The sequence below is a fragment of the Perna viridis genome, chromosome 6 (genome assembly GCF_037379345.1).
Source record: "Perna viridis isolate PV_CMFRI_1.1 ecotype Kerala chromosome 6, ASM3737934v1, whole genome shotgun sequence".
Lineage (NCBI taxonomy): Eukaryota > Metazoa > Mollusca > Bivalvia > Mytilida > Mytilidae > Perna > Perna viridis.
In genome coordinates this window covers 18,359,595-18,385,308 of record NC_142450.1, presented here as the reverse complement: position 1 = coordinate 18,385,308, position 25,714 = coordinate 18,359,595, and the positions used below count along the sequence as shown (strand labels likewise).

At 31.1% G+C, this 25,714-nt stretch overlaps 1 protein-coding gene across 8 annotated transcripts in view; it reads right to left on the bottom strand.

Annotated features, from left to right (window-relative positions):
• LOC148613927 (suppressor of lurcher protein 1-like) overlaps positions 1 to 25,714 on the bottom strand; it is a 189,477-nt gene that overhangs the window by 54,520 nt on the left and 109,243 nt on the right. For all 8 annotated transcript variants that reach the window (XM_088587632.1, XM_088587637.1, XM_088587636.1 and 5 more), the window contains 5 exons: positions 21,596 to 21,779; positions 18,808 to 19,031; positions 12,362 to 12,572; positions 10,026 to 10,249; positions 9,414 to 9,431 (listed from right to left, as the gene is read on the bottom strand). In XM_088587632.1, the coding sequence (XP_088443758.1) occupies positions 9,414 to 9,431; positions 10,026 to 10,249; positions 12,362 to 12,572; positions 18,808 to 19,031; positions 21,596 to 21,779 (861 nt within the window). The remainder of the gene's footprint in view (positions 1 to 9,413; positions 9,432 to 10,025; positions 10,250 to 12,361; positions 12,573 to 18,807; positions 19,032 to 21,595; positions 21,780 to 25,714) is intronic.

Below are 25,714 nucleotides of genomic sequence, written 5' to 3'. Positions count from 1 at the left end.
AGAACTTTTGTGTATCAGAAATTTAAATGCAAATATCAACTTGAAAATAAACATCAAGTTTCATCATAAATTCTCAATAAAAAATTCAATCTGAAGTAGTTGAAAGCTTTATGTAACAAAAGAAAAGAATCTTGTCCTATAAAATGCATTATCTCAGCATTAAGAATAAAAACAGAAAAAAAACAGATGTATATGTCAAAAAAACACATGAGATTTAACAGAGAATTAGGCCAAGGTTTTTGATGATTGATTGAGCTAAAAAAAAACATTTAAGAAAAAAAAACAACTCATAAAATCAATACAATCTTAGCAAGATTGCTACACCTAGATATAAATCTCCCATCCCTACACCTAGATATAAATCCCCCATTGCCACACCTAGATATAAATCCCCCATTGCTACACCTAGATATAAATCCCCCATTGCTACACCTAGATATAAATCCCCCATCGCTACACCTAGATATAAATCCCCCATTGCTACACCTAGATATAAATCCCCCATCGCTACACCTAGATTTAAATCCCCCATCGCTACACCTAGATATAAATCCCCCATTGCTACACCTACATATAAATCCCCCATTGCTACACCTAGATATAAATCCCCCATTGCTGCAAAAAAGTTGAAGTTAAAAAAATCTGTCAAATCAAAATTGCAGATGATCAATACCATATGGTCACTAACAATCCTATATAACTTGTGCAAAATCCATTAAAAGGTTTCTGAGTAGCTTGATCCTTAAAATGCAACTGATGGAAGCACAGACACCAGTATTTCTATATTCCCTTCTGCACTGCAGCAAGGGACAAAAAGATAACTGGCATATAAGGGCATATACTGTTTAAATGGCACTTCAGTTTATATGAAATTCAACCATGTGTCTTTTTACCATCTAACTCAAAATGAAGAGGTCAAATTTTTCACAGTGAAAAGGTGCAATAACTCTTGAAAGTTCATGCAATATATTATTAATATATATTGCATGAATTAAATTAAGCATTGTAATAAAGTTTTTTTTTGAAAATAAAAAAAAAACTGACAAGCAGAAAAAATTAAAGGTGGACAAACAGACTAACAAGGACAAAGATAAAGGTTTCTAATGTCCTTGACACTCATGGGTTGTAGACATAAGAATCAAAGTATACCTCTTCTCTTTACAGCCACCTTCAACATAAGCTAAGGGTTATGGTCCAGATCCCTTAAATAACTTAGAAATGATCACAAGATAATTTAATTTTGAATTTTATGTGTCATCTGATTGGTTGGCATTTTTTGTTTATCAACTCATAAACATAATTTTACACGTGATTGTGATATTCCATAACATTGCTTGCTGATTTGTTTGTAAAATAAAGAAGCATAGACAGCGTACTCACACACCACACACATCCACACATTAGACTCTCAAATAAAAAGTATTTGAAAAAAAAAGAATGTTCAAATGGCCTTAACTCAGAAAATCTCAACTCAATATAAATTTGGTCTGTAACTCACCATGGTACATTATAGATTCACATGCCAAAAATCAACTCAATATCAGAAAGAATTGAGAGAAAAAAATGAAATACTGCTAATTAAATGAAATTTGCCAAGTCCAAGGCCTGTTTATTTCAGTAAAAAATCAGCAGAGCAGAACAAAACAAAAACTTAATCTGAATCTCACATACCAAAAATCAGCTCAATATATGCAGCTGTTTAGAAAAAAATTCTTAAAAACAGTAATTGTTATAAAATATGCTAAGTCCAAAGCCTTGACTTTCAATTTAATCAGGTAGTGGAACAAAACATCAACTTAATCTGTAATTCATCATGGTAAACTTACATACAAAAAATCAGCTCAATATCTGCAAGCCTTTAGGAAAAAAGTCCAGAAAACTCTTAATGATGGACTGACGGTTCAAAAACTTAATATCCTTTGCATTTATTGTGTGAAGTATATTAAAATTTTGAATTCGAAATAAAATGTATATGAGGAAATATTTTTCTTTCTCTTTGAAGTTACCTCAATGCATGTGTTACATACTAGAATACAACTTGTTATGTGAGTTATTATAATTCTGTACCACATCATCGAAGTTAATTCTTCACAGACCAAAAGTATATTAATATAATTCCTTTAATATTCCCGAAACTTGCCAAGTAAGGGTAGACAAAATTTGCAATTTAAATGGAAATGATGTTAAGATTAGAGAATTTAAAACAAATTCACAACCTAAGGATGAACTGCACTTCCATGACAAATTAAATCGAAATTCTAAATCCATTACAGTGTAGTATTCTGTACATCCCAAATCTAATTTAAACATGGAAATTCTATTCAAACCTATGTAACAACCAAAGAAGGATTGTCATTTGTTTGAATTAGAAGTGCTTAATTTACCATGTTTTTGAATTGGCTCTTTTCTAATGTTTCATTAGCCTTTAGGCTTTTTCTATTAAAACAACAAAATGTTGTTCAAGCTTTACTGATTTGAATAACAGACTTTAACTCAATTGGACACTATAGCTGATCTTGATTGGAAATAGATGAGCTCCAGAGTGTTTCTTTGCATGTTCTTCTGGAACAGGGTTATGTTGCTACAACACTGAAGTCATCACTACAGAAGTTCTATGTTTGTCATAATGAACTCAGGGATTGTTACGGTGTATCCATCTGCACCATGAAAAATGATTTATTCAACGTGTCATAGTTTTCCTTTCCTCGTTTGTCTACCCCAGACTTGACTTTTTATGAGCAACTTGGCAGGTGTTTCTAGAAAAGCAGAGGACGCTTACCCTACCGGTGCACCTGGTCCATGCTCCCAGTTTTTAGTGGAGTCCGAATTGCTCATTTGCTTTTGTTACTTTGTATGTATGATTTTAGTTACTGTATGTTCTTTGTTGTGTATGTCTGTTTTCCATGTCGGGTCTTTGTCCCTGAGTTACATTCTTTTGAGTACCGCTATAACCTTGGTTCCCTTGATTACTCTTTCTTATATGAGGTGTTTCTATGATGGATCATTGAGAATGGTCCTTTATCCTTAAAATCAGAGCATTCAAACCATCATTTTGATAGTGTAATTTGACTATTTGCACCATCAGAATCAAGGAAAACAGATAAGATTTTCCATATTATGCTGGACCATTGAGTTTAAAATTTCATTGAAAAGCACTGAAAATGAACATTTCAAGGGCAGATAATGTCAAAAACCTCATTTTTCTAAGATTCTATTGAAAAGTTTCTGCACAAAGCCAGCGATACAGAGATCAAATCATGGTATTTTCAAATAGAGAAAACATCCTTGAAGGATATTACATTGTCAGATTGGTGGGGTTTTGACATGCATGTTTCTGATTTATCCCATTTTGCCTGATTCTTACAAACGCTTACACTAAAAGTCTTTTGTAGTTAGTTGGAAAGTTAGCAGGTAGATTGAAGCTTTCTCATTCTATCATTTCAGTCTTTTTTTTTAAATTTTGATAAAAAAAAAGTTATGTTTGTCCATTGTCCAGTTTTAAAACCTCTTAATAAAATTCATCAGGTGATAGTCATTTGGTCAAGGGAAATCAAATTTTTTCCCTGAAGTTCACCACCTTGCATATACCTACTGTAATTGATTTACACCTTTCTTTGGCTATTCTTGTCAACATATATTTTGAAATGCTCATTTGCAAAAGTAATATACTTAATGGAAAAAACTGAAATAAGTTAACCATTCTTTGGAAGGTATTTTTTTAAAGTAGTTTAGAACAAGATGATAGATGTTAACCTGACAACATTTTTAAGTGGAAGATCACTCCTAAAAATATCTCAAAGACAGAGATTTGCCAAGCTTTGCTTTTTTAGATATGTCTTAGGCTTAAAAATAGGCTTATTTAAACTTTGATGAAATGCACACATAAGATTTCCCCTATAGACAACTTTCACATTCACCTCCATTCCGGAAAGCTCTTCAATTATATTGAAGTTAACAAGGGTCAGCAGGCATAAGATCGGGTGACATTGCAATGGGAGACACAGGAACAGAAACTTGATTTGATTACTGTCAGGAATTTTTAAATGATAAATATTTTACATCATAATTATGGTGTTTGCATATCACAATTGGTTTGATTTCTCGTATTGGTCACAATGTTTGGATTTAAATGGAAGGTTTCTTCATATAACCAGGAAATTACTATGTCAATGTTTTTGATATCACAAGCTAGTAAAAACATTCATAAAAATTTATCAACCAATACAAGGAACTCACTCTCAAATACAGATTTACTTGTAAAGGATTAATGCATGCAGGTATCTCTCACCCTTTGTTTTTCTGTAATATTCAACACAAAGCATGGAAAGCTTGATACTCACTCAAGAAGTTATCTGAACTGTCGTAAGGGATATAGTTATAATATTATTTTCAAATTGTTAAGGATAGCATTTTTATTTGTATTAACACTGATTCATCCATAGGGTTTTTACAAAGAAACAGATGGCCAGTGGCCAGTTTTAAATGGGGAGGGTTGTAATCATTCCAAAGTACTTCACTGCACTTTTTTGCATCTGACCCAAGTCAGGAATTTCTGGCTTGTGTATGTCTTGTTTTTTTTTTCAACTTCAGTTTATTTTTATGTTACTTGAGTCTATAGAGGTAAGCTGCAGCCTACCCTGTGGTATGAGTGTTTCCTCATCATATACTGAAAACCAATAAGTGACCATGGGCTGATATTTTCATCCCAGTGGGGTTGTTGTCTCATTGAAATTCACACCATTCCTATTCTCTTTATATATACTATAGAAGCATTTCAAATATTTAAATGTTTCGAGACATTTTTCACATAACTATTACTGTCCTTGTAGGCTTCGAATCTGATATCCTTTCTTTGTCTAATATAAAACCGTAAACCAGTTTCCACCAGATTCAACATCAATGGCAAAAACGATAGTTGTCTATATTATGAATATTATATTTAATGGTCTCTATCATTGGTTTGAGAACAATTTGTTTTGACATGAATTGATGTAACTTAAGATATAAATAAGAGGGGCTTGGATAACTAAACTTAAAAAAAGTGATTTAATGAGTGCATGTCATAAATTCTTAACTATCAAATTAATTCCTCTTAGAAATGTAGATAAATCACTATCATCTAAGTAACTACCATTATTAGAACCAACTTAGGGAGTGACTATCTGATATTGATAGTAGGGGGTGCCAGAATTAAATTTGAAATAAAAGGACAGGATGATGATGTACGGTTAAAAATTCAAAAAGAACAAATATTTAGGTAAAATAAAAATGCAGAATGAAAGTGGTAGAAAAAATTCAGGATCTGGCTTGAAAAAAAAAAAAAAATCCACAACAAAAAATTTTAGATCCTTAGCCCCTTCCACATCCCCCCTAAAAATCAAATGGTTGCTTCATTATCAAACACTGAATTTAATCTAAAAAATAAACCTTCGGAGAAAGATGTTCTGATCAATATTTCCATATTCTCTGTAAACCAACATAATGTTACATTATCTATGAAAACTGAAAGCTAAATGCACATATTACTCAATACTAATCAATATGAAACAAGGGAGATAATCAAATTAACTCAAGAAAACTAATCAGTTCTTTAGGTGGTTTCTCTCTCATCATGCTACAACAAATTGCTGTGTTCTTATTAAAACTAGTAGATTTATATGTTTTTCTTCCTTATATTATCCTATGGTGACAGACTAATTAGTATAGACATACTCAAAGCATTGTTTAATATTCTCCGTATTACTACAAATGACACATTTAAGGGTCTTCTTAGTTTATACAGTCAGTTTGATTGGAGTACGCCTCATCATCGTTGCCCAGAATTGTGAAATTGTTTACATTGACTAGACATTTCTATGCGGAAATGATAGGTGACTCCTTCACTTTCTCCTTGTTGAACCGAGCGCAAGATATTAATACAACGCTAAAGTCAGCAATTCCTACATCATTTGGGTACAACATACTGAACCAGGAAGTACTATTAGTTTAAAGTTCCCAATGGTTTTATCATTTTCATGTGCAAATCAAATTACACAAAAAAAATCAATTTCTTACAAATGAATTTTCTACACTTTGGTTCCACCATTTTTCAATTTGGCATCTAGGTTAATAATATAATTCTACAAAATGCAATAAGTGTAAAAGTGATCTTAAAATATTGGGAGCAAGCTCTGTTGCATTTGGTATGTCCTGAAGGCCATTTTTTTCCCATGAAAATGTTATAGTTAAAAGGGCAGTAGATACTTATATGATGTATTAATTCATCAAAATCATCCAAAAATAAATGGTGTGACATTTTGAATTCAATTAATGCTAAGGAGTTTACAAAATCTGAGTCATTGATTTATGAGTGTACTTCAGAAATCAGGTTAAGATGATTTCAATAACAAATGTTTTTCTTAAGAAAATTGACATTGAAGATACTTCCATAGACCCTTATGCTCTAACTTTCGGATAAACTTTGAACATGCGCAGAGCATGCCAAATATACACTTCCATGAGGTAAATTCTACCCAAGCCCTACCTTGCAGAAGTGTGTATTACACATGCTCATCAACTTAAAAAACAAAAGGGTCTACATGTATATTCTGTAAACGAGAAAGGAGCACTTATGCAAACAGGAAATGTAGACATGCAGACAGACAGACGGACAGATGGACAGACAGACAGACAGATGTAACTTAGTTTGTTTTTCATTCATGATGTCATAAATTATAACATATAGTACATTAATGACTTTTGTGAAATTGATCACAGGTTTAACAGGCATCATTAAATGTCAAGCCCTAGTACAGAAATTTATTTATTAGCACCAATCAAGTTTTAAATTTTATAATATCATCATAATTCTCTCACTGAAGTATCATTTTGGCACTGGGCCAGTTCTAAGTCCATAAAACCTATTTTGATATTCAACCTTTCCTATTGTTAAATCCTGTTTGCCTTAATTCAATGACTATAAAGATATATATATATCTAGCAATATTTGACTCTCTTTTCTTGCTATTTGTCATTATAATTCAATCGACTTTGGACAAATTATGTTAGACTGGCTTGTTGGTTTCTTCAGGAGTTTTATTTATTCTTGAAGAAACCAACCAGCCAGTGCCAGTGGTAGAAGATGGGGAAAAAAATGTTAATTTTTTTACAAAACTTAGGCAAAAAAAGACAACATAATGGTATGAAAACTCTTTTTTTGTCTGAATGCATTCCCTTTTCCAATTTTCTGGGTCTACCCCTGAACCAGGAACTACATACTGTCATATATGTCATTGCAGGAATATACTTTTAAGAAGAAACATATAATTTCAAGTGCACTATATACACATAGTATAAATGTAATTAGATGAGACGATCTGAACATGCAGCCGGCAAGGTATTGATAATAGGTAAAACGAGGCAACACATGTAACATCTCTGTAAATAAACAGTATGGTCCCTTAACAGATCAATGGAATTATTTATTGCGATGATGACCTATTACTGACAGATCTAGCAACAGATCTATGAAGGATGATGGGTCCATTCCCTTTTTTCAATATCAAAAGAAGGAAGACCAATGCACAAAATTCTACATTGAAAAATAGGGTATTAATTGAAAACTAAGTGATATCCTGTCACACAATGTGAAAGGGGGTATATTCAAAATGGCATTACTTGAAAACTTCAATTTGGATTTTATTGTAAATTGAACTTAACCTATAACAATTAACAAAAAAAATTCCATACAATTCATAGATCCATTCTCAAAATATCATCCAGAAACCATTGAGAAATAGAGGAACAGAATACAAGAGGCATGAAACAACAATTGTTGTTAATGACATTTTCTGACGTCATATTATGTAACTGCAATTAACTGTTGTAAGTCCGTTGAAAGAGTTTGATGAATCAATGGTCAGTCGCAAAGAGATTGTACTCTTGAATGACCAATGACAGACCATAAAAAAAAGTTTCATTGATGTGTAAGCAGATGAGTGGTTAATAATCATGTACCCTCAACAATAATGTATTCATGTAATCCCAACAATAATGTAATAATGTAACCTCAACAATAATGTATGCATGTAATCCCAACAATAATGTAATAATGTAATCCCATCAATAATGTAATTCCAACAATAATGTAATCCCAACAATGCAATAATTTAATCCCAACAATAATGTAATAATGTAATCTAAACAATTATGCTATAATGTAATCCCAACAATATCGTAACAATGTAATCTCAACAATTATGTAATCTGTCCTATCAGTTGCATGATCATGAACTCATGGATTGTTACAGTATATCCATCTGCACCGTGAAAACTGATTTGTTTAATGTGTCATAGTTTTCCTTTCCTCTTTCATCTATCCTAGGCTTGATGTTTTATGAGCAAATTAGGGTGTGTTTCTAGAAAAGCAAAGGACGCTTACCCTACCAGTGCACCTCGTCCATGCTCCAAATTTTTTATGGAGTCCAAGTGGCTCATTTACTTTTGTAACATTGTATAATGTTTTTGGTTATTTTATATTCTTTGTTGTGTTTGTGTGTTTTACTTTATGTTCTTTATTGGGTATGTCTGTTTTCTATATTGGTCTTTGTCCCTGGATTACATTCTTTTGATTTCTGCAAGAATCTCGGTTCCTTTTATGTAACTCTTTTGCAAAGATTCAAGTTCAAGTTTCAGTGTAGAGGGGGTGTATAATGAAGTCTCATAATTTTTTTATGTTTTTTAATTTGAGTGCTTATAGCTGTGTTCTTCATTGGCAAAGCCTATAATAAATATGATCTATACATGTATCACAATATATGGAAGAGTTACATGTTTATAAATAATATAGGTTACATTTAAATGTAAGGGAGAAGTCTCTTGCTTGAAAGTCAGAACAACTTCAATAAATTATAATGCATTGTTCATATGTAATGCACAATTTTACTTGAATTAAGATCTTAACTGATTGCTTTGGCGGATCGATGACCCATCAGAAACTGATCGGTGATCGATGACCGATCACAATTTAAGTTGCATGGATTGGTTCAAGTACTGTACATATGCTTAACAGAAACCACCAGTTTTTGTCACATATACTTTACGCACACTTTCAAGCAAGAAAAACTGTCATGAAAGCAAGTATATCTTAGCTTCTGTTACCACAGTACAAAATGTAAATGTTTGCTGGAAATTACATATGTTTTTGAACAATCAGACAGAAGAAACGAAGAAAGACCAAAAAATTCATCATAAAATATTTAAAATATCATTTTCTGCTTCAGAAAATAATCCATGTAAAGTATTTTAATTACCAGCTCTGTTGTCTTAATTGGAAAGGAAGGCAAATCATACAAAAAAATTATCTTATATAAAACAGAAGCCAAGACATCATTTTGAGTGGCAAGGTGAAAAAGGGGGAAACAAAGTTTACTCACAAGTTGTTGTTACATGACCTGCAGGCAAATTAAGAATGAGTTATTGCATGCTAAGGAAGACAACTCTAATTCCGAATTTACTCCAGTTCTAAAAGTTCACCATGCAAAGAGAGATAACTCTAGCTCATTGTTCAATTCTATGCTACTAATATGATTGCAAGAAAATATGATGAAAGCATTTTCACAGTGATTACTTCCTATTCAAGTCATGCTCATAAAAATTCTTCAAACATGCTGAAGGGCCAAGAAACCATGCAACTATCTTCATGTCCTCGTTATGAACTGAAGTTAAACTTTACTTTTACTCTCTGCCTTTAGTTTTTCATTCAATATAATTAGCTTGATTAAAAAAGTACCCAAATTTTTATTTTCATGTAGTCAGATAAGACATTTATACCTGGAATGCATGCCTGGATAAAATCTAAAATTACCCCCTACCCTCCATTGATTATTGATTAAAATGAAGTGTGTAAAATATCTTTTATTAATATGTTTTATCCTTTTTTGATGTTTTTTAGATAATTGAATTACTACTTGTGTTACGCTAATTAAAACAAAGAGGTGAAAATGAACTTATGTTCAATTTAATGATCAAAGAGAGACAACTCTTACCTGGATCAACAGAAACTGATGTAATAAATGATCTATGTTGGAATGTATAGTTAGCAGCAAAACCTTTCATATGGTTCCGACTGTTGGAATAAAATTCTATATATAGATATGGCGAGGATGATACAACTTCTTCTTGATTTTGAATCCCACAGAGGTATTTTAATAAAGGTGCTGAACTGTTGACACCATCATATATGGCTATTCTGTCTGGACTTTCACTACAACTAGAAATTAATGAAAAAAAATAATATTAGTAATCATTACTTTCATCTTATATAATTCTGTCTGAAAAAAAGTTGTGGGTATTGGAATAAATAAATATGAATTTATTATAGTTTTTGACAAAATATTAAATTATAAGGTATGTAAATATTATCTGAATATATTATCTTGTATGAAGAACTTCTGTTCGATTTTTGAGAAACATAAACTGCTTCATGGTTTTTTCTGCATAAATCGAACCAAAGTTCTTCATACAATATAGTGTTTTCAGATTAGTTACATTCCTTATAAGAATCATGCAAAATCTGAAAAATTTGATAGACCCCCAAAAAAGTTACATATTTTTATTTTTGTAATTAAGTTGTTTTATGGGTTTATATAATAAAATATGTAATTATTCATTCCAATCTATCTGCTCTTAGGAGATAATCAACATTGAAAATCAAATCGATTCTATTGTATTTGAGTGTCATTTACAGAGTTATCTCCCTTAATTTTGAAATCTACAGTGCATTCTATAGACTTTTGATTTCCTATGAACATGGGTATATGAAAAACCACAGGTTACTTTCTGTTTACTATGACATTTTAAACAAAATATCAAAAAAAAAAATATGTAGGGTTTTCAGCCATGAATCACCTTTTGCATGGTTCTTAGCTGGAATGCTACTTAAATAGAAAAGAAGACCAGTAACTCTTTCCAAAAAATCGTACAAAGACAGGGGCTTCAAAATGTCCTATTCAACTATAATTAATGAACTGAATCGGACATCATCCACTTAGGGTATACAAGGACCTTCTTTTGTGTATTAAAAAAGGTTGAATGGCATTGATTGTGATATACTAAATAAAATCAAACCCAGCATGTAAATTTGTTTTATTTTTTTTTTTTTATAAAGAATTAAAGAATTAGAGCACATTAATTTCTTAAAATCATATTGTTACACTAATGTTTATCAATTTATTTCTAAATACTGTGAAAGTATTATTGCTCCTGGGGTACCAATTTTCATTGGTAGGCCAAACCATGAAATTTGGTTTAATTTCAATGAAAAGGATATTTCCATTGATGTAAATACTGAAAACCTCAAAAACATGAATTCAAGAATCCACAAACTTTAATTTCTTCCCCAGTCCATGAAAATTGGTATCCATGAAGTACTTAGTAAGGGATAGGGCACCTATGCAACAAATAGTGATCCTGATCTGCGCAGGTACTGTTTAATAATATATTATTTGCCTAAAACAAAACATGAATGAACTGCCTAATATGACACTACCAAACCTGCAACACGGTATTACAACAAAATATTTATTTTAAATTTGATCAACATATAAACCGTTCTGAATCAGATGTATGACACGATCAGACCAGTAACCTGGATCACTTTTTATGAGAAAACAATATCACCATTTAAATAAAAAATCCAAATATACACAAAGGGATATAACTCTAATTCCTAGAAATAACGACAATCATAATACAAAATATGAAGGTGAAACTACAAAGTGCATGCATAACAATCCTATTTGATTGTATCATGTTTTTTTTTTTTAAAATGAAGCTGGTCACAAACATACAGTATAGTCGAAATTGTCACATTGTTAATCTAAATAAATTTTTAAGTTTTCATTCCCACTGAAGCAGCATAATTCATTGATGATGATTGGATGGTTGAATCTATAGCCATTACAGCAGTCACTTACATGTAATGACTTTTTCAATTATGTAGAAATATCAATCACTTTGAAATTCTAAAAATTTCCAGTTTTAGAATGCAATGAGTACCAGAAACAAAACCTTTAAGCGTCAGTCTTGGCAGAGTGATATGATTATTTGTACCAGGAATAAAGAACAGATTTTCCATGCCATATTGATAAAAGGAATTTTTGTTTCATTGGAAATAACTGCAAATGAATATTATAGGTGCAGATAACCGTGTAAAAATAACTTGATTTCTAAAATCTCCAGTGGTGCAGGGATCGAATAAGAGTAATTTCAAAAAGAGTTCCTTCAGTGAAAGTACATTTTCATAAGATGTAAACCACATATCAATCAATCAACCATCCAATCATATCATTAATATTTCATTATCACAATAAAAGTGTCTTACCTCATACCATCATTATAAATCTGTATATTTTGAAATTGAACTTTAACTGTCCCTTCGTGAGGCTGCCCATAAAATATATACTGACACTTTGAATTGTCAGGATAATTCTGTGGATATCTAGGAGAAAAAAATTTGCCAGAAGTTTGCGTTGAAGAAAAGTCCCATGAACACATTGTTCCTGACTGCTTAACACCATCAGATTGAAATAGACCTGAAAATAGAAATAGAAATAATTATGTGCTAGGTTATGATGAGCAGGACATCCCTTAAAATTGTACCAGGTTTATTACATAATTTGAAATTTGGTTCAAATCCCTTTTGAAGGAAAGATTAGAAAATAGGGCATCAAAAGAGACATTAAATGATAGCCAGCCATGTTGCAAATAAATTTTGGAGGTAAATACAACATGAATGGCCATTACTTTTGTTTAAATAATAAGATCAAACTGAAATTTAAACTTGATCTATATACATTTATCATAATACTCACTAAGTATACTAAGTATGAAAAGATCTTTTCATATCTTAAGGAGGTAGACCTATGGTAAGGGACACAACTCTTACAAATCATTGGAACGTTTGTATTCAGCATTTTACACCAATCTCATATAAGCACCAAAGTAACTTGGATTGATTTCATTTTGTTTCGAATGAAAGCTTGATAGGCTTTGGTGAAATTGAATAGGATACAAACATATCACTGATTTCAAGAGTTATGTCTCTTACCCTACACAACTAACGGAGGGTATCATATAGTACCTAGCTACTTCATGTCACACATTGTATACTAATCTTTATCAAGTCATAAAAGATTGATTTTAACTGAAAGTAACAAATTCCTTACAGCTTTGATTGGAAATGGGGTACAAAAAAAAATCATATCAAGTATGTGCATAGTTTATGTGTATAAATAAAGACTGCATATTTTGATTAACTGTACACATTTTTTTTTTACATACTTATTTTCGTGATTCATGATATTATTTTATTTCTAGGTTTATTTTCATTATCATTACCACTCTCCCAATCCGGTATTTCTTCATAAAGGACCCTATTAGAAAATTTGTGGAAATTTTCTGCAGTTTTTCATTGATCAGGATGTAAGCAAAACTCAATCACTTGTGAAAACAAATTAATTTCTGTTTGATATTCGTAAAATCAAAATAATGCATTGATCCAAATAAGAACTGAGAAAAAACTTGTCTGTTTAAGGTAATCCTACCTAACCTTTTTTTTTCTGCTAACCCTAGCACATTTTATTGGTATTATATTTATGAAATGCCATTAATGTATCATTTTTCAGGTGAGCAGTATTAAAATCAAGAAATCGTCCCATATAAATCGCTAAATGAATTAACTAGAAAAAAAAGACGTTACGTACCTACCTACTCTATTTTTTATTCAAAGTTACCTTAAACAGACATATTTTTTCTTGGCCTAACACTAAGAAAACACTGAGGAAATCTACACAAGCAAAACGATAAAAGTTATCAATTTAAAATAATGAACTCTTCATTATGATCCATCTTTTGGAACTTCAGCACTCTCGACCATATTTTGATGACTCTACTCTAGGAACTTATGAAATTTGAATGTTGGATGTCTCTCATTACAATTATTGGTATGCCTAACTTCAGTCAATAATAAGATGCCTACGATATGCCTATCTCCTTTTTTTGTCAATAACTCATTGGCAGTGGCAAAGGCAGATTAAAAAAAAGGGGGGAGGGATAGGGTTATCATTTGCTCACTTTTACTGAAATTTTGTAAAAAATATATTAACATATCCAACCAAAGTAGATACTCTAACCTTCAGACCACTAAAACTGCCACTTCTATGAAATCAAATATTACAAAACAAATAAAAAATTATTTCCTTCCATTCAGAAAAAAAACATTCCATCATAAAATAGTCAAGATCTTTTAAAGCATTTTTGATTTATCATATAAAATGGACATACAATCCAACCAACAAAGGTTAGTCAATGATATATACCATAATATTACTTAAGGTTCGGGTTAGTCAATGGAATATACCATAATATTACTTAGAGTTCGGGTTAGTCAATGGTATATACCATAATATTTCTTAGGGTTAGGGTTAGTCAATGGTATATACCATAATATTACTTTTTGAAAATGAGCCTTTAGCTAGGCTTAGCATATAATTATATGATTAAAGAAATACATTAAAATCTAGAAAAAAATCAAAGGGATATATCAAGCAATGTTTAAAGAATGGAGGAATTCACTTTCAGTATCATAAGTTGTTTTGATGCCTTTTCTTAATGCAAGATAATTAAGTGTAAGTGTTTGTTAGAATCAGGCAAAATTGCAAAAATGCATGTCAAAACCCCACCGATCAGACAATATGATTTTACTCCAGTATGCTTTTTTTTATTTGAAAGAAAACCTTAATCAGATCTCTGCATCATTGGATTAGCTCAGAAATTGTTCAATAGAATGTTAAAAAAATGATTTATCTGCCACTGAAATGTGCATTTTCAGTACATTTCAATAAAATTATAACTCAATGCACCAACATGACATGGAAAGTCTTGTCTTTTTTTCCTTGATTCTGATAGTGTAAATAGTCAAATTAAACTTTCAAAACTGTGGGTTTCTCTATACCATGTTTCACCCACTGCCTAATTTTTACAAAGACTGACACTGAAGATAGAGAGTAACAAAATGCTAATAATAAATGTGATCATCTAAAAATTTTAAGAAATACTTTTATTTTGTAATGCAGTTAGAAAAAAAATTATAATAGTGTAAAAATAAATATATTTTAATACACAGACAAAATAACACACTCATTTTGCTTTATAAAAAAATGAACATAATTTCCCACGCAATACAGATTGATAAGATATTAAACAAGACATTATATATTAAATGAAAGTACTTTAATTGACGTGGGGGGGGGAGGGGGGGTGACAATAGCAAGACAAAGGCCCAAAGTTCACTCAGATGGAGCACTGTGTGGTTAAAACGAAATCCTACAGTAAGGAATATCTTTAAGGACTCATAAGTAATTCACATGATTACAAGTCTTGTGTTACCAAGATCCCTGAATTCAGAAAAAAAAACAGCACATGTAGATTCAAATTCAGCCTTATGAAACAAGAGGAGTGAAAGAAACACACATTGACCAAACTTGTTACACATGTATCAATAATGTTGCAAACAAAATGTATAATTTTGAGGAATGATAGCGTAAAGCATAAGAAAAAAGAGAATTTCAGTTTACATTGTAGAACTCTTCAAGATAAAGAAGGAACGTCACGTCTATCTGTCAGCTCCACTTACAGTTTTTGAGATGTATATAAAACTTTGGGACTTGATTCCTGTGGTCTAAAAATAGCAATGTTGGACATGTTGTATGCTAGATCAGCATAGTTGGCCTAATTTTCTAAGAAAATGCCCTAAGGATGCAGATGACAAAAATTAGTAATAATCCACTGAGTGGTTTCAGAGGAAAAAGTTTTTAAAGAAGTTATAAAGATAGACGACTATGAAAGACACAAAATGACAACAGCTCCAATGGATCTTTGATCCAGGTGAACTAAAAATGGCACCAAAATTAAATTCCTGATTTTAAACAGTAGATATGTAAGACTCAGATACATGTTGGGTTCCACAAAGGGGGCAGATTTCACAAGCACGTCAGATCATATTATGACGACAAATTGCAGAACATCTTACATCCCACTATGATATGGCCACTCTCATAAGCGTGTCCAATTTAATATCAAACAAAATCCCTTAATATGTTCATTTCACATACTTGTTGGAGATTTTCTTGATAGTATAATGCATGGCTCATATTCAGCATTCATGATAACTTCAAAGTTTAAAGTCCAAAATTTAAAGCTTTTGCTTAAATGCAGACACAACTAATGAACCATAATAAGTTGTTTTTTTTCGAGATAACCCTACATCCGAGAAGATAATAAAGCTGACGGAATGGTGTAACCATGCTGCACCACTAAACTTCTGATGTTGTTTGTTTATCATAATAACGAAGTCCATGTCTGTGGTTATGTGACATATTGTCAGACATGTTTGTGAAGTCGGGCATGTTTGTGGAACCAGGCACATTTGTAAAACCTGTCATATTTGTGAGTCCTACATATATTGAATCCATTTCCTCTTTAACTGGTCCACTCAAATGTGCATATAAAAGAAGAAAATATAAAACAAAACAATTCACCACATTAAATAATGAATGAAAAAGATATTAAGATGAATAATGTAAATTTCAAAGATAATTTTGAGAGGAACATATATAGATGTGATATAAATATATATTCAAATAGAGTTCATTAGGAAAAAGTACAGATGTGCAAATTCAGAAACTGCATTAAGAAAATATTTAAAGAGAAAATATAAAAAAATGAAAATTATGCAAATTCTTGCCTCTTGTGGGAATGATTACTTCTGGAGGGGAAACAGGTTTCACTAAAACAAATTAGAATAAATATAGATTATCTCCCTTACCATAATGTGTACTTGGCCATTATTTACTTAGTCAAGATGCTGCTGTCATGTTTGTTCTTGTTTTTGTTTTTTTTAAATAAATACAGGGTTTAAAAAAATCTGGATTCTGTGAGAGTCAGGTATTTGTGATAAAGAGCTGTGCTATGAGCACATGATAAACATGTCGGCTGATATACCAAATGAACATGTCATTATATAACCCTACATTGTTTATTTTGGGACGATTTTTGCTAGCACTACAAAGCCATTTATCATACCTTTTTAATCAATAGATGACTGACAGGCATTGAGATTGGTTGAAAGTATTTTTCAGTTAAGAGTGCTAAAAAGGACAAAAAAAGAAAAAACACCTGCTTTTATAAAAATTGCCAAAAATTGAAAGTGATAGTGATATTTTATAGAAAACAAGATGGAGCCTATGACTAGGAATACCAAGAAGTTTTGTAGCATGTTTTTTCAGTTAAACAGTGCATGAAACTGAAAAAAAAAAAAAATTTTATAAATAAGTGCCAAAAATAGAAAATGCAGAATCGAAATTGTACAGGAAGCAAAAGGGAACAAATGCCAATGGATACAAAGAATATCTATAAGGTTTGTTGCATTTCCTAAAAGCAATTTTCGGTTAAAGCATGAGGACTGAAAAACCACTGCTATTTTAAATGCAAAAATTCCTATAACTCAAAAACTAAACGTTCAAGTACGTGTAAAATCAAAGAAAGCTTTATTCTGTCAATAAAAACTGAGGGCCAGCAGTATACCATGAAAAGTTTCCTCAAAATTGAAAGGTACATAAAATTTATATACTTTTTTGTTTATTTGCAAAAACATTTCTTTCTCTCAAAATGTAGACATATTATAGGATTAAACACCGTTTTTCCATAATTTATCAATGTGTAAAATCAGAACATTCATTCACGAAACAAATATAAGTTTGAAGGACTTTTTTGACATATTTGTGAGTGATTAGTCCAATTTTACACATCCATAAATTCTAAAAAACACTGTTTAATCCTAATAATTCCAATTTCAAACTATCTGAACTATATTCATCATTTTTATTATTCATGTAGACTCATTATGAAATCGACATCTTAAACTGCAAATGGCTGCATTCAACCAACAACGTCTCACGGTTCTCAATTTCAATATTCAAAGTAAAAAGGGTTAATACAGTTTGACATCTTTCATCGGATCTATCCTTTGTCAAAACAATGGTAGCCGTTGCACAAATGTACCTGGAACTTACATAGATGTAAAAACTGACGAGGTACTAAAATGGACAACCAATCATAATCATAATGCACGAAAGAGGCAAATGCTATTTTGATCGGAATTATTAATTATTATTGGTAGTTTTTCACTCCATGCAACTTTCACATACCAGTATGAATTGTTTGGTTTTACGAAAAACCCAGGAAATTTAATGCCTATAAACTAGTATTTTGAATTTGCAAAAAAATATGTCCAGTTCTGATAGATAAACAGTTGTGGAGATCTCTTCTAAAATATATCTAGATTTGTGATATATTGTCAGAATGAGGATCCTAGAATTGTCCAACAGAAATTTTTAGAACAACATCAGGGCTTAGAGTAATTATAAATAAATGACAATTCAAATTTTCATTTGCCCTGATGAACAGACGAAGAGAGATTTTGAGTATACAGTCAAGAAATGGACAATGGTTGGAAAGTACAAGTTAATATCACAATTTTATTTCAAAAGAAATAAAAAACTACAATTTGTCCAACCAATTCAGCACTAGTGCTTAAATCAATGCTACATACATAAAGTTGATGATATGTTTAAGAACTAAATCAAGGAAACTCCATCTTATCATTGTTTTATCACAGGTTGACCATTTATGCCGCATTATAGTTTAAAATATCGGCATAAATAGTCAGCCTATCAAATCCCAATTACTAATTAACCATAAGTTTCTTACTTGCATTCAAAAATTTAAAGAAACCCCTAAAACCGGTAAACCCTCTATGGAATGGTCGAGTTGGAATTGTGGTATGAAACTCCATTATTAAACTCCGTCCTTGTGAATAAAATGTTTTCTGTGGTAGACTAGACATGTTTCCACATAATGAATAGTCATGCTTGCTATTTTCATTAACTTCAGGACGGTCTAAGAACAGGAAAAGTTTTAAATAATCTGTGCATCTACAAAAAAAAAATGATATTATATTATGTGGTTTAAAATTCTAATATATTCTTTTTTGTGATGAAAGCAAATTAGTTCAAGTTTATTGTGATTTTCAGACATAAACAGTAAGAGAAATCAAGGGCACCAAATTCTAGCAGAAATCAAAATAATGTAGTCCAGAGACAAAGATTAGACATGGAAAACAGACACACACAACAAAGAACATAAAATAACCAAATTAATACAATGTACATACAAATGACAAAAGTAAATGAGTAACTTGAACTCCACTAAAAAACTTGGAGCATGGACCAGGTGCACTGGTAGAGTAAGCGTCCTCTGCTGATTTTTTCAAATGATTTGTTTTTGCTGATTTCAAGAGCAAAAAAAGTTATGAAATTGAATTTCAACAAATACATGTATGTTTCTTAATTACGAGGATGCATGTTAAACAAAGGCAAAAAACAAGTAACATCAATTAAAACAAGGACATGTTCATTTAAGAATTGAATGTTTATTTTTTTAATTGTTTCATCCATGTGTAAAAATGTTGCCCATTACACATTTCCAATGAAGCGACAGTGTGCTGGTTTATGCTTCTACATGTCGAAGAAACATAAAAAATGAAACTGTTGTAATTACATTCAACATTTTGTCTCATCTTTTATTCCATCTGTATCAAGGCATCATTCAGGGATCCCGCTGGGCTTTGCCGATGTCGCAATTTGCGATTTTTTATTTGATCTGGCGACAAAAATATCCTGTTGGCAATTTTATTGGCACCTAGGTTTTTATGTTAATATTGACAGAATGTTAGTTAGCAATGGATATTCTCTCCATGTCAAATTAAACAATTGTGTTGACACCTGGTCAAAGTTAATTTACCATAACCAATTTACGACTGAAGCCAATCATAGGTAATTAGACCAGGTGACCGTGACTCACAATATCCTCATGGGTGGTGCCAATCCAATCAGATTTAAATATAATATTGAGCCAACGCTGAGCCATTATGTAATAATGATTCAGATATCAAGCAGGAGTACAAGAGATAATTGAAAAGGGACACAATTAATGGTCCATGGTAATTTGCTAGAAATTTTATCACCAGAAAACAGAATCAAAATTGTTGAAAATCTATAGATAAAAAAATCATTATAATTTCAGATAAATTTAATTAAACCACAAAGGATAAAGGTCAACATGTTTAAAATCAGGGACTTAATGAGCATAGTAATATAAAGTCCTTGATGGAAATAAAACATATGTTTCTGGAGTAGTACTTAATTATTTTGTATGTGAAAAGTGAATAATTGTTTTAGATCCTGACTAAGACTAGAACTAAAAACCTGCTGTATACATGCATCAAGAGTGAATCTTGGGTATATGTATGTTATGAATGAAGGGGTTATTTTGATGAATTGACAAACATAACTCATCAGTGGACTTAATACTGTCATATCTTTGGCTCTAATTTCTGAAAATTGGCTAAGAAAATTGGCAGCTGGCAATTTTTCTGGCGACAGAATTTTGGAAGCCAGAGCAGTCTCTGCATCATTTTAATTGTGATGCGCAAAGTGCAATAAACAAAATAAGCACATGGAAAATTTATGTTATTTTTCAAAAGACAAAATTTGTATCATAGCCAATTCTTATAAATTAATTTTAAAACATATTTTCATCTTTAAACATGAAAAAAGTACCTCTGAATTTAATTGAATACGGGTGTGTCAATATTTTTTTTATCCATTGAGATATAACAAAATTATTTTAACCAACCAGATTACAGTATTAATCTCAAATTAATTTATTTCAAGTTATCCTGTAATTGTGGGTGTAGCCTATACTATAATATCTAGAAATGTTTCATTCACTCATGAAACACCATTTATAAAATTGATATGCACAGTAAAAATTACGTTGTGATTAGGTAATAAAGTATTTTGAAAAAATTCTACAAATATTGAGTACAGAGTTATCTTTCTTTGTCCATGAAATCTTATGTTATTATACAAGCAGATAAAAAGTGGGCTAGCACAATATAGCTGTCAATGAACCAACACACTCCAAGAAATAAGTAGCAGCCTATATTAAAATCAGACACCAGAGGTGATTCATGTATGTCAAAAATCCACACAGTTCACTAGAAACCTTTACAGACCATATAACTAATCTAATAGTTTAAAATCATCCTTTGGTTGTTTCATATAAGAGGTAAAATATATATAGATTATGTATAAAATTGGTACTTTGTTAGGGTCATTGGCCTTGGTTTGGTTTGATTTGGTTGAATTCAGTGGGAGATAAATGTATGATTTGTTTTAAAAATGCAGATCTAATTACAGAAAGGGCAAATGTTTCCAGAAAATTTAGCATAATATTATGTAGATTGAAAAAGCATTGCTTGTTTGTAGTGTATATACAAACAGGCAGGAGGTTTATTTTGACAATATTTTCTGAAATTCCAACTCATTTTCACACAGACTTTGATGCCTATTTTACTTCCAACTAAGGTTGTTGTAACCCATATGAACCCCCATTCTCAGGCCTGGACTTAGACTAAATATTTACCAGTACTTACAAACTATCATAAGAAGGATGCAACATATCAAACTCAGTAAATTTAATTTCTATCAACTCCCCTAAGTCACCAATAAACGTGAAGAGAATACATTCTATTCCTTTACTGTAATACTGTGGAAAGTTCGGGGAATGAAATCTACCCTCTGTACCACCAAGGCTTTGGAATACCACACATTCACATGCTACAAAGAAAAAAAAATAATTTGTGGTGAAAATCTTATTCATTTTTCAAGTTCTATCATAAACTGTATAAGCTGTATATGCTGATCACATGAGAAATTGTCAAATTTCATTGGCTATGAAGGTCATGTAACATCACCATTTTTTTTGCTGATCATGTGACTACTCCCATTATTTTATGATCATGTTACCTTTCCAATTAAGGTAGTTTTTCGCTGACTAGTAACACTATAACTGTAATAGACCCTTTCATGTTAAGCCAATGAGCATGCATAACATATACTTCTGTGAGGTAGGGCTTGGGTAGAACAATACCATTTATTTTAAACATGCTTCTCATTAACTATATCCCACAGTTAACATGAAAGGTACTATATGCAGAATATAATAAGCTTTTCAAGATTAAAAAAAACCAGACAAGTAACTTTTTCATTTGGCAATTTTTACACCATAATGAACAGTTTAAGCTGAAATGAAGGCTATATTAGTAACATATATACAATTAAATTATCTTTAGAGATCATAAAAGCTGCAAAAAAGATTATTATTAGAAAAAAATCTTTCACTTTCATAAAAGGCGACATTTAATTCTAAAAATCTAATAAAGCTGAGCTGCAAAAAAAGACTATTATTAGGAAAAAACTATTTCACTTTCCTAAAAGGTGACATTTAATTTTAAAAATTTAATTTATCGGCATGAAAGTAACTATCCACAAATAGAATAGAAGGGCGACTTTTCACTTAAATCTTATTTAGCTGCAAAAAAAAAGAGAATTTCTTCTTAAAAGGATATCTTGACCTAAATCATCTTTATAGATTTATAGACGCCTACAGTTAGAACTTTTGTATTCAATTCATACCATTCCCTTTCCTGCTTCCAATTTCTTAATTTAGAAATTTCAATCATTTGAAGAAAAAAACTTTAAACAGATTAAAATGACAAATCTTCAAGATATGTGCCTAAAATACCAAGATCAAGTTTAGGGGTTGTATCAATTTCAGAAGGGATAAATTATTTAAATACAAGCATCAGCTTTTTTAAGAGTCATGCAGAATCATCTTTCATGAACAAATTTAAGTCATACAATACTGTTTTTCAAAAACAAATTTTAAAATTATACCAAACCCAAAAAATTACATCATAAAAAAGCATAAAATGTTACTGAAATATTTTGAGTGTTATTATACATATACATAAACAGACTTTTCACAAATAACATTCTAGGGTTATTCATACCCTGAAAATTTATTGCATCATTCTTACCAGGACTAGTATTGAAAGATGATCAAACGCTCAAACATGGTAAAGTATTGATTAATCTGTCAGGCACAACTGTAAATTTTAATACCAGCTATTCCACAAAACAAAAGGCTTTAATCACACAATCATGGAATAGAGAAAAAAAGTGGAAAAAAATCTATGGCATAACACTTCAACTGCGTATCCTGACATTTAAGAAATGCAATAAATGCTACTGCGATGCGGAAATCAAATTAAGATTGTTTTTTTTTTACTTGTCACTTGCATAGAAACCCATCTTTAAAATCTTAATTGCTTGAAACATGCAATGTTGGTATAAGGAGGCCTTGATTAAGCTCCTTGATTGGGTCTTTGTTATTTGTTAAACACAAGATGTTTAGAGATTCCCTTAATGGGCAACAGTAGAAATAAGGCAAATATCACTCTATGTGTTTACATATAATTGCTGGACAGGGATCCGGAGCTTTTGCCTTTGTAAGTAATACTGCTACAAAATTTTTTGGTTAGTCCCCTGATATATATATTTCATTTTTTATAGTGTTGATCAGAAGAAAACTTTCCTTAAACATACTAGTTGGACTCTAATTGAAATTGTAACATTTATTCTCCAGTGTGGGTTTGGTTTATTATTCAGTAAGGACGACTAAAATAATTTCTGGGTCTTCCATGTATGAAACCCATCATCCAATTTTATTGCCAAAATAATTGTTTACATTAAAATTTTAAAAAAGCATTAACCTCATATTCATTGCTGAGATTGAATTATTTCATTAGTAGTCTTTGTAAGAATCATGCAAAGTCTGTAAAATTTGATACATCCTAAATATGGCTATACATTTTAATTTTTGTTACGGAATTGTTTTACGGGTTTATATGATGAAATGTATAATTATACATTCCAATCTGTCTGCTCTTGGGAGATAATCAGCATTGGAAATCCAACAATTAATATTGTATTTATTGTCATTTACAGAGTTATCTCCCTTGATTTTGAATTCTACATTACAATATATGTAATTTTTATTTTCTAAAAACAAGAATCATATGAAAAACCACATGTTACTTTCTGTTTACTATAACATTTTAAAAAAATATAAAAAAAACTAAAAATACGTAGGCTTCCCAATCATGAATCACATTTTGCATGGTTTTTAGCTGGAGTACTACTTAAAAACAAAAGTATAACCTCATCATTTGTGGGGCAATAAAAAGGTAAACATTTCCACTCTCAATAAATGGTTATCATGGAAATGAACCCAGGACCAAGAAATCAACTTTACAATAAATGTAAAAGGCCCAAGTCAATTGTTGAAATGTTAAATCCTGAAATATTCTACAAGAATTTAAACTCCACTCTTTGGTTTTGGAAGAATAAAAAAAGAATAATTTATTATCTGAAACAGAAGTTTTTTAAACAGCTTAAAATGGGTTAAAGTCTATAGAACTCCTCTGTAGGGAATTATTTAAAGTTGCATGGTGGAGAGCAATTTTGATACTTTAAAAGGCTAAATAAAAACATTCAGTTGTAATTTCAAACAGAATTGCAGACAATCAAACAATCGAGTTAATACAAAGAACATTATACTACATAATTAACAATCTTAGTGCATGTCATGTATTTAATATTTTAACAATAGCATTCAGGTTAGTCAGTACTAAAAACACACAGGAAGAAATATTATGTCAGTTAAATTATGAATCATGTTAATTCAAACTTACTATCTAGCATAAACATTGTTTAAAGTTAGCTAATCTTTATTACTACAAACTTGTTTACAAAGTTTAGTTGAAATTATGAGTTTCCAACATCGGATTATAAATTCTGCAAATAACCCAAAATTCTTCTGGTCCCTGTATTTTGACTTCAGCTGCCAAAAACAATGTGTTAAAAGATGTTTGGGTTACAGACAGTAATTGCCTTTTTCAAGTGTAGAATTGCTAGTTCTTATTCAAATAAAAAAAACCAAGGATTAACTTCCTTGTCAAATTATAACATGTACAAAGGTAAAAAAAACTTTTTTCCATGGTAGTCATCAATACAAAATTAAAATGACAAGCAGATACCTATGAGGCTGGTCTGGGGAAAAGAAGAAAGCCTATTTCCCCTTATGCTAAAGAGTAATCAAGGGAACCAAGATTCTAGCAGGAATCAAAAGAACAAAAAGGGACAAAGACTAGACATACAAAACAGACCTAACAAAGAACATAAAATAACCAAAATAATACATATAAAGTAACAAAAGTAAATGAGCAACTTGGACATGTCAGACCACTAAAAGCTGGGAGCATGGATCATCTGCACTCATAGGGTAAGCATCCTAAAAACTTTCCATTTATTAAATGTATAAAGAAAAACTAGAAATCACTGGAACATGCCCTATAGTCCAGTCAGCATACATGTACCTATAGATAAAAATATATAGTTGTTTGGATGTTCAAGGACTATATGGTCATGAAAGAGTAATCAAGGGAACCAAGGTTATAGCAGTAATCAAAAGAATGTAATCCAGGGACAAAGACCAGACATGGAAAACAGACATACACAACAAAGAACATAAAGTAACTAAAATCATACATACAAAGTAACAAAAGTAAATGAGCAACTTGGACTCCACTAAAAACTGGGAGCATGGACCAGGTGCACCGGTAGGGTAAGCGTCCTCTGCTTTTCTAGAA